At 42.5% G+C, this 19046-nt stretch overlaps 1 protein-coding gene across 1 annotated transcript in view; it reads right to left on the bottom strand.

The window, feature by feature from the left end:
• Positions 1–19046, bottom strand: part of UNC13C (unc-13 homolog C) — a 1212529-nt gene that overhangs the window by 639515 nt on the left and 553968 nt on the right. The window contains exon 18 of the mRNA XM_077263773.1: positions 14804–14932. Within this exon, the coding sequence (XP_077119888.1) occupies positions 14804–14932 (129 nt within the window). The remainder of the gene's footprint in view (positions 1–14803; positions 14933–19046) is intronic.

The raw sequence follows: 19046 nt of genomic DNA, 5'->3' as shown, positions 1-19046 counted from the left end.
TAACATGAATCACTGAATCACACAGTGTACATTTTTTTATTCTGAAACGATGCAGAGAAAACATGCTTTGGATATCTAGCCTGGGACTATGCGTCTTGGATGATGCTGAGCCAGATCATCCTTAACTTATCCTCGCTTCGCACTCCTAGACTGATAGATCTCCCCTATACACATACATAAGGAGAGACCTTACCTTTAAAACATAGGAAATGGGATGGTGAAAACTAGCCAGAGATCTGCCTTTTAGACTATCCAATCAACATTTTTAGTAATGAGTATAGACCTTCACTTCCATTCGGACATCAGCAAGGTGTAGGTGGGATAATACTATGGGCTTTTTTTATTAACAATGAGCTAATTGGACCCTTTCAGATTGAATATTGGCTTAAAATAAACTCCCAAATCTACTGCCAGTTTTTAGAAGACACTTTATTCAAGCAGTGGTACAGAAAAAAGTCTGATTCTTCAAATTAAAATCCATCGCATGCACCAAAGTCCTCCATTGTTTGGCTGCCAGTAAGGGGCTTAAAAACAAAAGAATAATGACATGGCCTCTATCTCAGCACAACTAAACCCTATTGAGAACTTTAGGGGCCTTCTTAAAGGTGAGCTTTGCAATGAAAGAAACCATGTACTCCTCTGAACAGCGTCTGAGAGGTTGGAAATGATGCTGCCCAAAAAGTTGATCGCCAACAGATTAAGCGCTTCCCGACTGCCCACTGTAGATAACTGTTGGCGCTTGCAGTGCTTTGTGCAGCGCCGACGTTTCCCTGTGGTTGGCGGTCTCACAGTGCCAAGGAACCCCAGGGTAGCTCTGACACATGATCATCAAGACCTGATTGGTTCAGGTGCCAATGATGTTAATCTTTTGCTATCTTCTAGATGCACTATTGCGGCATCTAGAAGACAGTGAGAGGGAGAGGTCTCCTTCACTCACCTCTCCGAAGCCCCCATGTGATAAGATGTGATTACATCACGGGGGGAGCCGAGGGTTGCTATGGCAGCTATAGGTCAAATGATGATCTCCTGATCTGCCAGCTAAGGTGACCTGTTACACTCAGCCAGCAGCTGAGTCTAAAAGGTGATCTGCCAGTGTAAAACTGTCAAATCACATGCAATGCAATAAATATTTATTGCAATGCATGAGAACAGTGATCAGAAAAATAAAAATTGAAGTGTCATACAGGAACTAAATAAAAAAGTGAAAAAAATGTTTTAAAACTATTAAAAAAATCACAAAATAAATTTAATAAAAGAAGAAATAGTAAACCTATGAAAACTTATATTTCTGTAAAAACAAAAAAGTGCACAACCTGACCTAGAAGAGGTAGTTAACTCCTTTTGTGCATACCGTAAAAAATAAAAATCGGAGGAAAAAACTATGTTTTTTTCATCATACTGCTAAGCAAAAAGTGGTATAAAACACAATCAAAAGTCAAATGGAAATAAAAATGGTATGGATGAAAACGATATCTTGTCCCACAAAAAAAGGCCACCATACAGCTCCATCAGTGGAAAAATAAAAGTTATAGATCTCAGAATAAAGCGATGCATAAACAATTATTTTTTCTATTAAATAGTTTTTATTTTGTAACAGCGGCAAAACATAAAAAATACTATATAAATGTGGTAAAACTGTAATTGAACTGACCAGAAGAATAAAGCTGCCTTATCAATTTTACCACATGTGGAATGGCAATAAAAAAAAACCCTTAACCCCTTCATGACCCAGCCTATTTTGGCCCTAATGACCTTGCCGTTTTTTGCAATTCTGACCAGTGTCCCTTTATGAGGTAATAACTCCGGAACGCTTCAACGGATCCTAGCGATTCTGAGACTATTTTTTCGTGACATATTGGGCTTCATGTTAGTGGTAAATTTAGGTCGATAATTTCTGAGTTTATTTGTGAAAAAAACGGAAATTTGGCGAAAATTTTGAAAATTTCGCAATTTTCACATTTTGAATTTTTATTCTGTTAAACCAGAGAGTTATGTGACACAAAATAGTTAATAAATAACATTTCCCACATGTCTACTTTACATCAGCACAATTTTGGAAACAATTTTTTTTTTTGCTAGGATGTTATAAGGGTTAAAATTTGACCAGTGATTTCTCATTTTTACAACAAAATTTACAAAACCATTTTTTTTAGGGACCACCTCACATTTGAAGTCAGTTTGAGGGTTCTATATGGCTGAAAATACCCAAAAGTGACACCATTCTAAAAACTGCACCCCTCAAGGTGCTCAAAACCACATTCAAGAAGTTTATTAACCCTTCAGGTGTTTCACAGCAGCAGAAGCAACATGGAAGTAAAAAATGAACATTTAACTTTTTAGTCACAAAAATGATCTTTTAGCAACAATTTTTTTATTTTCCCAAGGGTAAAAGGAGAAACTGGACCATGGACGTTGTTGTCCAATTTGTCCTGAGTACGCTGATACCTCATATGTGGGGGTAAACCACTGTTTGGGCGCACGGCAGGGCTCGGAAGGGAAGGAGCGCCATTTGACTTTTTCAATGAAAAATTGGCTCCAATCTTTAGCGGACACCATGTCGCGTTTGGAGAGCCCCCGTGTGCCTAAACATTGGAGCTCCCCCACAAGTGACCCCATTTTGGAAACTAGACCCCCAAAGGAACTTATCTAGAAGGATAGTGAGCACTTTAAACTTCCAGGTGCTTCACAAATTGTTCTGTAAAAATGAAAAAGTACTTTTTTTTCACAAAAAAATTATTTTAGCCTCAATTTTTTCATTTTCACATGGGCAACAGGATAAAATGGATCCTAAAATTTGTTGGACAATTTCTCCTGAGTACACCAATACCTCACATGTGGGGGTAAACCACTTTTTGGGCACATGGTAAGGCTCGGAAGGGAAGGAGCGCCATTTGACTTTTTGAATGAAAAATTATCTCCATCGTTAGCGGACACCATGTCGCGTTTGGAAAGCCCTTGTGTGCCTAAACATTGGAGCTCCTCCACAAGTGACCCCATTTTGGAAACTAGACCCCCCAAGGAACTTATCTAGAGGCATAGTGAGCACTTTAAACCCCCAGGTACTTCACAAATTGATCCGCAAAAATGAAAAAGTACTTTTTTTTTCACACAAAATTTATTTTAGCCTCAATTCTTTCATTTTCACATGGGCAACAGGATAAAATGGATCCTAAAATTTGTTGGGCAATTTCTCCTGAGTACGCCGATACCTCATATGTGGGGGTAAACCACTGTTTGGGTGCACGGCAAGGCTCGGAAGGGGAGGCTTGCCATTTGACTTTTTGAATGGAAAATTAGCTCCAATCGTTAGCGGACACCATGTCGCGTTTGGAGAGCCCCTGTGTGCCTAAACATTGGAGCTCCCCTACAAGTGACCCCATTTTGGAAACTAGACCCCCCAAGGAACTTATCTAGATGCATAGTGAGCACTTATAACCCCCAGGTGCTTCACAGAAGTTTATAACGCAGAGCCGTGAAAATAAAAAATAATTTTTCTTTCCTCAAAAATGATTTTTAGCCCAGAATATTTTATTTTCCCAAGGGTAATAGGAGAAATTGGACCCCAAATGTTGTTGTCCAGTTTGTCCTGAGTACGATGATACCCCATATGTGGGGGTAAACCACTGTTTGGGCGCATGGCAGGGCTCGGAAGGGAAGGCACGCCATTTGGCTTTTTGAATGGAAAATTAGCTCCAATCATTAGCGGACACCATGTCGCGTTTGGAGAGCCCCTGTGTGCCTAAACATTGGAGCTCCCGCACAAGTGACCCCATTTTGGAAACAAGACCTCCCAAGGAACTAATCTAGATGTGTGGTGAGCACTTTGAACCCCAAGTGCTTCGCAGAAGTTTATAACGCAGAGCCATGAAAATAAAAAATAATTTTTCTTTTCTCAAAAATGATTTTTTAGCCCACAATTTTTTATTTTCCCAAGGGTAACAGGAGAAATTGGACCCCAAAAGTTGTTGTCCAGTTTCTCCTGAGTATGCTGATACTCCATATGTGGGGGTAAACCACTGTTTTGGCACACGTCGGGGTTCGGAAGGGAAGTAGTGACGTTTTGAAATGCAGACTTTGATGGAATGCTCTGCGGGCGTCAGGTTGCGTTTGCAGAGCCCCTGATGTGCCTGAACAGTAGGAACTCCCCACAAGTGACTCCACTTTGGAAACTAGACCCCCAAGGGAACTTATCTAGATGTGTGGTGAGCACTTTGAACCCCCAAGTGCTTCACAGAAGTTTATAACGCAGAGCCGTGAAAATAATAAATGTGTTTCCTTTCCTCAAAAATATTTCTTAGCCCAGAATTTTTTATTTTCGCAAGAGTAACAGGAGAAATTGGACCCCAAAAGTTGTTGTCCAGTTTCTCCTGAGTACGCTGATACCCCATATGTGGGGGTAAACCACTGTTTGGGCATATGCCGGGGCTCGGAAGGGAAGTAGTGACCTTTTGGAATGCAGACTTTGATGGAATGGTCTGCGGGCATCATGTTACGTTTGCAGAGCCCCTGATATGCCTAAACAGTAGAAACCCCCCCACAATTGACCCCATTTTGGAAACTAGACCCCCCAAGGAACTTATCTAGATGTGTGGTGAGCACGTTCAACCCCCAAGTGCTTCACAGAAGTTTACAATGCAGAGTCATGAAAATAAAAAATCATTTTTCTTTCCTCAAAAAAGATGTTTTACAAGCAATTTTTTATTTTCACAAGGGTAACAGGAGAAATTGGACCACAATATTTGTTGCCCAGTTTGTTGTGAGTACGCTGATACCCCATATGTGGGGGTAGACCACTGTTTGGGCATATGCCGGGGCTCGGAAGGGAAGTAGTGGCATTTGAAATGCAGACTTTGATGGAATGGTCTGCGGGCGTCACATTGCATTTGCAGAGCCCCTGATGTGCCTAAACAGTAGAAACACCCCACAAGTGACCCCATTTTGGAAAATAGACCCCCCAAGGAACTTATCTAGATGTGTGATGAGCACTTTCAACCCCCAAGTGCTTCACAGAAGTTTATAACGCAGAGCCGTGAAAATAAAAAATAATTGTTCTTTCCTCAAAAATTATGTTTTAGCAAGTAATTTTTTATTTTTGCAAGGGTAAAAGGAGAAATTGGACCCCAACAGTTGTTGCCCAGTTTGTCCTGAGTACATTGGTACCCCAAATGTGGGGGTAAACCACTGTTTGGGCGCACGTTGGGGCTTGGAAGGGAGGGAGCACCATTTGACTTTTTGAACGCAAGATTGGCTGGAATCAATGGTGGCGCCATGTTGCGTTTGGAGACCCCTGATGTGCCTAAACAGTGGAAACCCCTCAATTCTAACTTCAACACTAACCCCAACACACCCCTAATCCTAATCCCAACTGTAGCCATAACCCTAACCACAACCCTAACCACAACACACCCCTAACCACAACCCTAACCGCAACACACCCATAACCCTAATTCCAACCCTAACCCTAATCCTAACCCTAATCCCAACCCTAACCCTAATCCCAACCCTAACCACAACTGTAACCCCAATACACCCCTAACCCTATCCGTAACCCTAACCACAAGCCTAATCTTAACCCTATTTCAAACCCTAGCCCTAATTCCAACCCTAACTCTAATTCCAACCCTAACCCTAAGGCTATGTGCCCACGTTGCGGATTCGTGTGAGATTTTTCCGCACGATTTTTGAAAAATCTGCAGGTAAAAGGCACTGCGTTTTACCTGCAGATTTACAGCGGATTTCCAGTGTTTTTTTGTGCGGATTTCACCTGCGGATTCCTATTGAGCAACAGGTGTAAAACGCTGCGGAATCTGCACAAAGAATTGACATGCTGCGGAAAATACAACGCAGCGTTTCTGCACGGAATTTTCCACACCATGGGCACAGTGGATTTGGTTTTCCATAGGTGTACATGGTACTGTAAACCTGATGGAAAACTGCTACAAATTCGCAGCGGCCAATCCGCTGCGGATCAGCGGCCAATCCGCTGCGGATCCGCGGCCAATCCCGTAACCCTAACCCTACCCCTAGTTCTAACCCTAACCCTAGTGGAAAACGAAAAAAAAAATATATATATATTTTCTTTATTTCATTATTGTCCCTACCTATGGGGGTGATAAAGGGGGGGGTTTATTTATTATTTTTTTTATTTTGATCGCTGTGATAGAACCTACCACAGCGATCAAAATGTACTTGTAAGGAATCTGCCGGCTGGCAGATTCGGCGGGCGCACTGAGCATGCGCCCGCCATTTTGGAAGATGGCGGCGCCCAGCGAGGAGACGTACGGACACTGGGAGGATCGGTAAGTATGAAGGGGTGGTGGGGGGGTGGATCGGAGCACAGGGGGGGTAATCGGACCACAGGGGGGGTGAATCCAAACAAGGAGGGAGCGGACAGGAGGACGGGGGAGCCGGCAGGCGGACGGAGGGGACCGGACCCCATAACGGAGGACTGGGGGGGCGATCGGTGGGTGTGGGGGGGTCACTTCAGTATTTCCAGCCATGGCCGATGATATTGCAGCATCGGCCATGGCTGGATTGTAATATTTCACCAGTTTTTTAGGTGAAATATTACAAATCACTCTGATTGGCAGTTTCACTTTCAACAGCCAATCAGAGCGATCGTAGCCACGGGGGGGTGAAGCCACCCCCCCCTGGGCTGAAGTACCACTCCCCCTGTCTCTGCAGATCGGGTAAAATGGGAGTTAACCCCTTCACCCGATCTGCAGGGACGCGATCATTCCATGACGCCACATAGGCGTCATGGGTCGGATTGGCACAGGTTTTCATGACGCCTACGTGGCGTCATGGGTCGGGAAGGGGTTAAAAAAACAGATCCTGAATTACTGTTTTTTGTTAATCCTGCCTTCCAAAATCTGAATAGAAAGCGAGCAAAAAATGTGACTAAAAACTGTGCCAATAAAAACATCAACTTGTTTAGCAAAAAAACAAGCCCACATTACTCTGTCGGCAGAAATACGGAAACATTTTAGCTCTCAAAATACGACAATGCAAAAACTTGTTTATGTAAAAAAGAAAAGCATTTTTTAGTGCGTGTCAGCACCCATACATAAAATAACGCGATAAATCTGGTATCGCTGTAATTGCACCGACCCAAAGAATACAGTTGTCTGATCACTTATACCGCACAAGCAATAGCTTAAAAATAAATAAAACCAATTTTTCTCCTGCTGTTCATTTATTCATTCTGTCTCCCAAATATCACAGCAAGGCTCGGCTCATATTTATCCTGCAGTCTGCACTGGGTGCTAACACCAGGGTTTCCGTGTGAGTCACCGAAATACGTGATTCAGATGGAACCCCTGGGGGATGCTTTCCTATAATGAGGCAGATGCCGTCTGACATGTGATCCGGCGGTATCCGTCTTTTTTAGGTGTGCATAAAAGCGCAGTCTGCCACAGTTTCTGCACTCCTGAAAAGAACGACACTGCTGAACAGAGGCCATATGGAGTCCAGAGTAACATTATTATAGTGAGTGGCTCTGTCAGGGGTTTCATCTGAATCACGTCATTTAGAGATTAAGATGGAAATCCCGATATAAGTGCTCAGCGTAGAGCGCTGGATAAATATGATCCCAAACATTATGTAAAATGTTCCCAATGAAAGCTTCAACTCAATCCACAGAAAATGCCCCCACTGAGATCCGTCATCTGTTAATGGTAATATAGATGGCTTTAATGTTAATGGTACTACAAGGGCTCTGGAAAAGCATAATGGCTCCTCGCCCTCCAAAAGAAGTCCAATGAATTCTGCGCTTCCAAATCCAAAAGCCCCTCTTCCTTCTGAGCCCCCACAGTGTGCCTAAACCATTTCTGTAGCAATGAGAGTCCACCTAATTTATGGCTGCATGTCTCCAGAAGCAAGAGCTGGGCATAGTGTACTGGTCACTACAATGTACAGTCACTGCAATGGCGGTTTGCAATTTTCACTTAGCAACATCTATTGCAGCTTGCTTCTGGAAAACACCCACGGAGTCAAAATCCTAACCACACCTATTTTTAAATTCCCAGAGGGGTATATTTTCCAAAATGGGATCACTTAGGGGCTCTGTATATGGAGTCTGCATACTATTCTACAATAATTTGTTCTCCAACAGTCAAATAGAGCTCCTTCTTTCTCGAGTCTCGCGGTGTTTGGCTATGCAGTACTGTATCCACATAAGGGGTATTGCCACATTCAGCAGAACTTTTGGTACCATTTTTACACATTTCCCAGTGTGAAAATGGAAAATTTAGGGCTAAAACATTTTTTCTTTGTAAAAATGTAATTATTATTTCTTCACTCACTTTGCTCACTTAAGGGGGTTTCTGCTGTTCTGGAGCCACAGGAGATCTGCTAATGAGATATGGCACCTGCAATTCATAACAGCAAAATCTGCACTGTAACATAGCGCTCCTTCCCTTTTGAGCTTTGCATTGTGCCTCAAAAGTTGTTTTCGACCACTTAAGGCGTATTGATGTACTCATGAGAAATTGCATAAAAAATTGTACTGTTCATTTTCCCCTATTACCTCTTTTGATAATTGCAAACTTGTGGTCAAAGCAACATTTTAAAGGAAAAAAATAGTAATATTTAATTTACTCAGCCAAATGTTATACAAGTTTGTGAATCACATAATTTCCACTGTTTAGGCACCTCAGGGGCTCTCCAAACGCGACATGGCATCTTCTATCAATTCCAGCCAATTTTGTATTCCAAAATTCCAATGGGGCTCATTCCCTACAGAGCACTGCCATGCGCCCAAACAGTAGTTTTCCTCCACATATGTGGTATCGGCGTACTCAGGAGAAATTGCACATTAATTTTTGTGCTCACTTTTTCTTGCTACCCTTGTAAAATTAAAAAAATTGGTGCTAAAATGTGTTTTTTTAATTTTTGTGGCTCACCACACATCTAGATAGGTTCTCTGAGTTTAAAAAGGGGGCAATTTGTGTTTTTTTTTAATTGTTTAGGCACATCAGGGGTCCTCCAAATGCAACAGGGTGTCCACCATCATTTCCAGGCAATTTCGTAATCCCAAACTCAAAGAGTGCTCCTTCCTTTTTGACCTTGCAGTGCGCCCAAACAGTAGTTTTCCACCACATATGGGGTATTGTAGTACTCAGGAGAAATAGCACAACAAATTTCATGGTGCATAAACTCCTGTTACCCTTAGTGAAAGTGAAAGATTTGGGGCTAAAGTAACCTTTTTGTGGGGAAAAAGTAAAATGTTCATTTTCTCCTTTCACATTCCATTAAATCCGGTGAAGCACCTGAAGGGTTAATGAACTTCTTGACTATGGTTTTGAGCATCTTCAGAATGGTGTCACTTTTGGTTATTTTCTGTCATATTGGTCCCAAAAAGTAACTGCAAATGTGATGTGGTCCATAAAAAAAATTGTTTTGCAAAATTTATGAAAACAAAATTACTGATAATCATCCCTGATTTGACACTTCTAATTTTGTAACAAAAAAATAATGTTTCAAAATTTGTGTTGATAAAAAGTAGACATATGGGAAATGTTATTTATTAACTATTTTGTGTGACATGACACTCTGGTTTAAGGGCTTAAAATATTTTCAGAAATAAACACAAGTTATATCGAACAAATTTTACCACTATCATAAAGTACAATATGTCACAAAAGATAAATCTCAGAATCTCTTGGATATGTTGAAGTATTACAAAGTTATTATTTCATAAACTCACACTGGTCAGAATTGAAAAAAATTGGTCTAGTCACAAAGGCGAAAATAGGCTCTGATGCGAAAGGGGTAAGAAACTGACAGACTCAGTGGATGGGGCTTATGACTGGTATTGGAAAGAAGTGTGGCTATATTGGTCACTGATATTTTTTGGAATTGTCAGAAATCTACACTACTCAAAAAAATAAAGGGAACACAACAGAATGTAACTCCAAGCAAATCAAACTTCTGTGAAATCAAACTGTCCACTTAGGAGGCAACACTGTTTGACAATCAATTTCACATGCTGTTGTGTAAATGGAATAGACAACAGATGGAAATTATTGGCAATTATCAAGACACTCAAAGAAGTGGTTCTGCAGGTGAGGACCACAGACCACATCTCAGTACCAATGCTTCCTGGCTGATGTTTTGGTCACTTTTGAATGTTGGCTGTGCTTTCACACTCGTTTTAGCATGAGACTGACTCTACAACCCACACAAGTGGCTCAGGTAGTGCAGCTCATCCAGGATGGCACATCAATGCGAGCTTTGGCAAGACGGTTTACTGTACCTGTCAGTGCAGTGTCAAGAGACTGGAGGCGCTACCAGGAGACAGGCCAGTACACCAGCAGATGTGGAGGGGGCCACAGGAGGGCAACAATCCAGCAGCAGGACCACTACCTCAGTTTTTGCGCAAGGAGGAACAGGAGAAGCACTGCCAGAGCCCTGCAAAATGACCTCCAGCAGGCCACAAATGTGCATGTGTCTGCACAAACGGTTAGAAACCGATTCCATGAGGATGGTCTCAGTGCCTGACATCCACAGATGGGGGTTGTGCTCACAGCCTAACTCAGTGCAGGATGCTTGACAATTGCCACAGAACACCAGGATTGACAAATTCGCCACTGGCGCCCTGTGCTCTTCACAGATGAAAGCAAGTCCACACTGAGCACATGTGACAGACGTGACAGAGTCTGGAGATGCCATGGAGAGCGATCTGCTGCCTGCAACATCCTTCAGCATGACCGGTTTGGCAGTGAGTCAGTAATGGTGTGGGGTGGCATTTCTTTGGAGGGCCGCACAGCCCTCCATGTGCTCGCCAGAGGTAGCCAGACTGCCATTAGGTACCGAGATGAGATCCTCAGACCCCTTGTGAGACCATATTCTAGTGCGGTTGGCCCTGGGTTCCTCCTAATGCAGGACAATGCCTGACCTCATGTGGCTGTAGTGTGTCAGCAGTTCCAGCAAGATGAAGGCATTGAAGCTATGGACTGGCCGCCTGTTCCCCAGACCTGAATCCGATTGAACACATCTGGGACATCATGTCTCACACCATCCACCAACGTCACGTTGCACCACAGACTGTCCAGGAGTTGGCAGATGCTTTAGTCCAGGTCTGGGAAGAGATCCCTCAGGAGACCGTCCGCCACCTCATCAGGAGCATGCTAAGGCATTGTAGGGAGATCATACAGGCACATGGAGGCCACACACACTACTGAGCATCATTTCTTTGTCTTCAAGCATTTCCACTGAAGTTGGATCAGCCTGTAACTTCATTTTCCACTTTGATTTTGAGCATCATTCCAACTCCAGACCTACATGGGATATTAGTTGTGATTTACGTTGATCATTTTTAGGTTTTATTGTTCTCAACACATTCCACTATGTAATTAATAAAGATTTACAACTGGAATATTTCATTCAATGATATCTAGGATGTGGGATTTTAGTGTCCCCTTTATTTTTTTGAGCAGTGTATTTTTGTACATTTTGAGTTGTATTATTCTCACTTTAACAGATGAAATAAGAAATTGAGATAGGAAAATTTACATTTTTATTTAGTTGAATAATAATTCAGCACACTAATCATTGCCTAATAATACTACACCCACAGATATTCTCCTAAGAAACCCAAAAATTCAATTTTACTTTCTTAAATATTCATGTTTCAGGTTTGTAAAACTTGTGGATCGATCGACAGTACTGTACTTGCTCAATAATAAAAATTAGTCATCAAAAATACAAATTGCCTAATAATTGTGCGCACAGTTTATTTAATACTACTTGTCTAGCAATGTTAGATCACTGTGTGTTATCCATGTATTTTATATACTGTTCTGTACACTGTGTCCATGATTACTGTACTGTGACATTACTCTGTGCAAAGACTTTTTTCTATGCATTCAGAAATATTAATAAGTCTAATTACATGCGACATATAAAATGGGTATGTTTTAAAAGCACAATATGCATTCATTTTATCTGTTTTCTGATAAAAGGACTGTTTAAGCATACGCAGAGAGATCTGCATGTGTTGTGTATTTGATCAGTATTGCATCTGTTTCTGAAAGTGTTTTCCTGAAAGACAGTATTACTACTACTCAACAAGACATCAGATTTTCTGCGTACAGGAGGAATCAAACCATTTTTCATTAATGTGCTGCATGCAATGTTTCCATATTTAGTCCGTGTGTGTGATGCTACCAAAACTATGGCATTCCTTTTACTTGTACCCAAAGAAAAGATAAGACATTTTCCAAGCTTTTCCTATCCATTACACAGTAAAAAATGGACAACACTTAGTTGGCCCATGGATGGCATCTGTGTGTTATCTGTTCCTTCACTGACCCATTCACACAAATGGGTGCATTTGGTCAACAAATTTGAAAAAAATGGACATGTTGCTGTTTTTTAAATTTTTTTTTTTTTTTGGACAACAGTCGGCAAAATAAAAAATCTGAAACATGAGCATGCCGATGGGTGGTGCATGTTTTGTCCGTAAAAAACATGGCCACAACACGTCTGTCAAACACAGATGTATGAATGGGCCTTACTAATGAGTATTGATAAATCAGTTTCTTCTGTAATATGTCTACTTTCAGGACGACCTGTATTACGTGCTTCTACCAGGACTCTCACGTGAAACAGATCTCACATTGCTGTTCACAGGCATATGCCGTGAAATCACTGCATTATCCTTCTGGGTTATTTCTCCTGTCTTGTGCCTGTGTCATCACATCGCTGCATTTATTATCCACGTACTGTGGCTTCACCATCACTATTATCCATCTGTTGCAGTATCTGTGCATTATGGAGGACCTGTGATATAACTAAGAATTATTTCTATTCAGAGACATCAGTGTGTTTACTATGTTGGGATAACACTGTATAATTCCAGTTCTGTTATATAACTGATGCTTATTCCTTCACATCTCACTGTACAGCAAATCAATGTGTGCAATATCCAGTTTTTGTGACATAATAACGTTAAAAATGATCCTGCACAGTGACATTACAGTGCACATTTTCGGCGGCATACATGTAAGAACGTGTGTGGCAGGGCTGATGTTTCTCCACTACGGATGGGAGTGTTATTTTTACAGATTATTCTTCAGAACCCAGTAACAAAAAGATACACCACTACATATTGTAACTCGAAGCTCTGCGTTAGGATGCATAAGGGCTTATTCAGATATCAGTTTGTCACATGAGTTCTATCCTTGGTTTTCACACAGAACTTGCACCCATTATAGTCTATGAGGCTGTTCCAGAGGTGAATATACCATTGCTGCAACACGCACCCAAGAGGAATCACTTCTACCTCCTAAGCAGGCGATATAGGTCAATAAGATGAGCTATTGGAATGCAAAGGGCCCATATACTGGTTATGCCAGGGGCCCCCTTCTGCCTATATCTGTCCCTGGGCTGTTCATATGACTGTATATTCTTGGGGACTGAGTGGTCCTCACAAAATCTCAGACAGATGGTCAAATTTTCATCTGTGTCTTGGATCAATCTCACCAATGCAAGTTTATAGGTCTAGGTAAAATTTGGACACAGCACTCAGAGGCAATCTTTGTGCTCTCCTTTTTTCATGGACTGTTTGATATGAGAAGTTACATATGCTTTTGTTGTTAGGCGGGGGATTGTTGAGGAAGTTCGAAGTGGATTGATTTATTAATACTGGTTTAGACGAGGTCCAACCTGTCTTCCTATATTCTTCCTTGAGAAGGTGGAAGAGCATGAAATCTGAATGTGATAATTTAAATCTTTCTCTGGTTATGTTAAATGGGGCCAATTTATTATTCTCAAACAGATCCTCTACGAATCTTATTTTTTGAGTCGACCAATTTATAAATAGATGTCTCAATGAAGGCCTCACTGGAAGCAGAAAAGGTGTCTTCAGAACTGACATCGAATGGGGGAAAAGGCTATGTTTTTTGGAACAAAGATATATCCAACTTTTGGAGCAGTTCCAATCTAGATGGGGTAAATGGAATCTCATTAAACGGGCTATGGATGATCTCTTTTTTGTTTAATTCCTGCTAGTTTCAATTCTCAGTTTCTAAAGTTTATGGTATATCTATGTTGTTTTGATTTCACTCTACTATTATTACACGGTCATGTAATTCACTATATTCTTACGTTACCTGATGTAATGCTTATTTTGTATCTTTTACATGCCATTACGTGTATTATCTGTTATAACTCAATAAAAACCTTGTTTTTTTTGAGAAGTTACATATGCTGAAAAAAGACCTAGGTCATTTTGTCACTAAATTAACTATAACCAGCGATGTTATGTGTATTGAGGAAATCATCCAGCACAGTGTCTGACTGCTCTAACTGTAAAGAACCCTTTCCTATTTAGCTGTTCGAATCACCTTTCTTCCACCCCTAATGATTGCCCCATGGTCCATAGTATGGTCCCTGGAAGGAATAAGTCATGTGCAAGTGCTTTGTACTGACCACACATATATTTATACATATAAATGATATCCCTTCTGAGGCATCTTTTTTCTAAGCTAAAAAAGCCCAACTTTTTCAACATCTCATCAAATGAGAGGCCTTCCATCCCTTGTAATACTCTTGTTCCCCATTGAGAATTCTTCATATTTTTTTTTCCATCTGAAAAAACCTGATGAAACTCTGACCACACACTGATGAAAAAAATTCACACTGATCAAACGCTGATGACATTGTGAACAGGAAAAAATAATAAAACTCGGACAAAGAAAATCACTGTAATCTGAATAAGGCTTAAGACACAGAAATCAATGTATTATTGTATCTCAGACACAAGCAAAAACCAAAGGTATGAACCAGACACAATTCTTACCTGGTCCAGTAACTGTGAATAAAGCTCATGGCAGTTAACAAAAATATATTTATATGTGGAGTCTAAGCAGGCCCGGACACAATCCTTCACCACTGTGCTGGCTCTTGGAGGGCTCTGAAGTTCAAGAACCTACAATAAAAAAAAAGTGTCACTCAAAGGTATTCCGACACTTTTTACACAATGGGGGAAACATTTACAGCACATTTTAAACACTGATGTTTGCTGCATTAATGTAGTATTTTAATTTAGCATACAATAAACATTTATTTAATCCCACGGTGAAAGTTATCTGTAAACTAATACTGATGTCTCCTCATTCCTGTATCATGTTAAGACATGTATGTTCATGTTCTGTAGTCCTTGAAATAATAAGGCTGGGGTCACACATTCAGTATTTGGTGATTTTTTACCTCAGTAGTTGTAAATCAAAACCAGGAGTGGGTGATAAATACAGAAGTGGTGACATGTTTCTATTACACTTTCCCTCTGATTGTTCCACTCCTGGTTTTGGTTTAAAAATACTGAGGTAAAAAAACTCAGTAAATACTCAAAATGTGAACGTGGCCTAGAAGGATTTCTTGTCTTAGAAAGCCTTAATCAGTTTACATTAAAATGTTTTCATGAACATAAACAGTCTCCCAGGAGAATTGTCCTTGCACTCAGCACCCAATACCAGTCTAGTAGTAGGTTACGGAAAATGGTTGTTATGGGCAATGTGAGCTTTGATTCATAACTCACTTTGTGTTTTCGTCAATGAAGAAAACCTCAGCACTCTATGTATGCAATGAACAATGCTTCTTAAATCAGGAAGACAATAATCCATCTCTCTGCCTACTTGCATACAAGGCAAGCCAACATTTTCTCAATTGATTGTATTATGCAGCGGTTTCCTGCCCATGGCCCCTACTGCATGTACTGCCATGGATTTCCTTCAATCTATGCTTTAATTCTCCCCTATTTTCAGAAGAGTACGGTCAGTGAATAGAAATGGTAGTTTCCTTAGGTTCACATTTTGTAAACCCACCAAAGTTTTGTCCTGTTTTTCCATTTGAGCAATTTATTAAACTGCATGTGTTTCTGTTTCCACTCTCAATGCAATATCAATTTTTCTAGTGTGCAAAAAAATTCCAAGCTTCCATTACCCATTAAACAGTAAAAATGCAAAGTATATACGGATACATATATTTAGACATAAATATTATAATTATATATATATATATATATATATATATATATATATATATATATATATATATATAGATATAGATATATATATATACACACACACACAATTGTGCTCAAAAGTTTACATACCCCAGCAGAATTTATGCTTTCTTGGCCTTTTTTCAGAGAATATGAATAACTAGATGGTGGCCCGATTCTAACTCATCGGGTATTCTAGAATATGTATGTATGTATGTATATAGCAGCCACATAGTATATAGGAGTACTACGTGGCCTGTGGTATATACCATGTGGCTGCTATATACAGTACATACATACATATTCTAGAATACCCGATGCGTTAATATAGGCCCACGTAGTATATAACGCAGCCCACACAGTATATAGCAGCCAAGCAGTAAATAACTCAGCCCACACAGTATAGAACACAGCCCACATAGTATGTAACACTGGCCAGGTAGTATATAGCAGCCACACGGTATCTAACACAGCCAACGTAGTATATAGCAGTGTGGGCACATATCCTTGTTAAAAAAAATAATTAAAATAAAAAATAGTTATATACTCACCCGCCGGGATCCACCGAAGATCCAGCGAACCTCTGGCGATACGCGCGGCTGCCGCCATCTTGCATTCCCAGGATGCATTGTGAAATTACCCAAATCACTTAGCGGTCTCGCGAGACTGCTAAGACTTCTGGGTAATTTCGCAATGCATCTCTGGGACCGGAAGCTGGCGGCAGGCGCGAGCGCATCGTCGGACTACGGAGGGTGAGAATAGCAGGTTTTTTGTTTTTTTTAATTATTTTTAACATTAGATCTTTTTACTATTGATGCTGCATAGGCAGCATGAATATTAAAAAACTTGGTCACACAGGGTTAATAGCGGCGGTAACAGAGTGAGTTCCCCGCGGCATAATGCGCTCCGTTACCGCTGGCATTAACCCTGTGTGATCGGTGACTGGAGGGGAGTATGGATTGGGCACTGACTGCGGGGAGTATGGAGCAGGTGCCGGGCACTGACTGCAGGGGAGTAGGAAGGGGCTAATCGGACTGTGACCGTCGCTGATTGGTCGCGGCAGCCATGAGAGGCAGCTGGCGAGACCAATCAGTGACTTGGATTCCATGACAGACAGAGGCCGCGAACAATGAATATCCGTGACAGACAGACAGACAAAAGGACAGACGAAAGTGACTCTTAGACAATTATATATATAGATAACACCAAAACTTTTTCTACACTCATGGTTAGTGGTTGGATGAAGCCATTTATTGTCAAACTACTGGGGTTTCTCCTTTTAAAGCATAATGATAACCCAAAACATCCAAATGACCCTGATAAAAAGTCACGTACCCTGGTGATTTTGGCCTGATAACATGCACAGAAGTTGACACCAATGCGTTTGAATGGCTACTAAAGGTAACATCCTTACCTGTGACCTGTTTGCTTGCAATCAGTGTGTGCATAAAAGCTGCATGAGTTTCTGGGATCCAGACAGATTCTTGCATCTTTCATCCAGCCACTGAAGTTTTTGGATTATGAGTCATGGGGAAAGCAAAATAATTGTCAATGGATCTACGGGGAAAGGTAGGTGAACTGTATAAAACAGGAAAGGGATACAAAAAGATATCCAAGGAATTGATAATGCCAGTCAGCAGCATTCAAACTGTGATTAACAAATGGAAAATCAGGGGCTCTGTAAAAACAAAACCACGGTCAAGAAAGGCCGTACTGGGCCCCTGGCAATTAGGGGAGGCCGCCATGACAGGGGAACGTGCGACGTAAGTGAGCTTATTAGGACTGCTGGGGGTGACAAGGTTAAAGGAACTGAGGGGAGGGGAAGAGTTTTTTGAATTTGAAAGTGGAGGAGGGGTTATGGGCAGGGGGGGGACCTTATAAAAAGGGGTGGCCACGTGAGTGGGGCAACCATTTTGGGTACTCACCGGCCACAGATGAAAGCTCCAGAGTACTCATCACAATGGACATAGAGGCCTTACTGCAGCAGTTGAGGGACGCAGCGGGCACTCAGGGCGCAGATTGGCTGCAGGCTTCGGTTTCCAGCCTGCTCCAGGGGTCGGTAGCCGGAGCCTCCATCGCTCCTCCAGCAGGACGCCGGCCGCGGAGGTCCCGTCCTCCGGCGCGCTTAAGCCCTGAGGCTACCCCTTGGGTCCGGCGCCGCATTAGGAGCCCCTCCAGGGACCCTCCAGCCAGGGCCGGCGGGCGCACTCCCCCTGCCCCTCGCCCACAGGCTGGGAGGAATCCTTCCACCAGGCGGGACCCACAACAGGGGCCGGATTCCCACCCCCCCGCGGCACAGAGGCGTCGGGATTCAGGACCGGGAGCGGCAGGTGCTAGCGTCCCGGCTGGCCCTGCTCGGCGGGGAGGAACGCGAGGAGCCAGGGGACGGGCCCCCATGCGGAGGAGATCCAGCGGCCGGCAGTCGGCCGGCTTCTCTTCAAGTGCGCCAGGGAGAGTGGCGCAGGACGGTCAGCAGGGTCGGGACACAGCGAGAGCGGCTCCGGTGAGAGGCGGGCAGCAGTCGGCTGCCTCAGTCAGCGCTGCGGTGTCACCACACGACCGGAGTCTCAGGCAAGATGGCGCCGCAGCAGGGAGCTCGGCGTCACGTGATCCAGTTCTTCACCAAGATGGCGCTGCATCCTGGAGTTCTTCATCTGTAATCCAGGATCCAGGACCTCCCCAAGATGGCGGCGCCCTATGGACAGCGGCGGCAGCTCCGAGGGGCCCTGCCACTATCACCGGTTTGCCTGCTTCTGGCGGTGGGCAGCTGGTGAGGCAGGTTGACCCGGGAGCTGTGGAGCCAGCATTATCCAGACCCAGCATGGAACCAGCACTCATTCATCAGGATCCAGGATCTGCGGCTGCTGGGTTCACAGCACCCAGGCAGCCAGGTGAGAGCCAGCATTTCCCTATATTTAACCCCTGCTTAGCTCCTACTGAGGTTAGGGACCGGGAGGCAGTTATGGGGGGGGCTAGTGGGGGGATGAGTTTAATATTGCATGGCCTTAGGGATTTGGCTAGAATATGGTACGGGGGTCCT

This window comes from Ranitomeya variabilis, chromosome 5 (assembly GCF_051348905.1).
Source record: "Ranitomeya variabilis isolate aRanVar5 chromosome 5, aRanVar5.hap1, whole genome shotgun sequence".
NCBI lineage: Eukaryota > Metazoa > Chordata > Amphibia > Anura > Dendrobatidae > Ranitomeya > Ranitomeya variabilis.
This window is presented reverse-complemented; position numbering and strand designations above follow the sequence as displayed.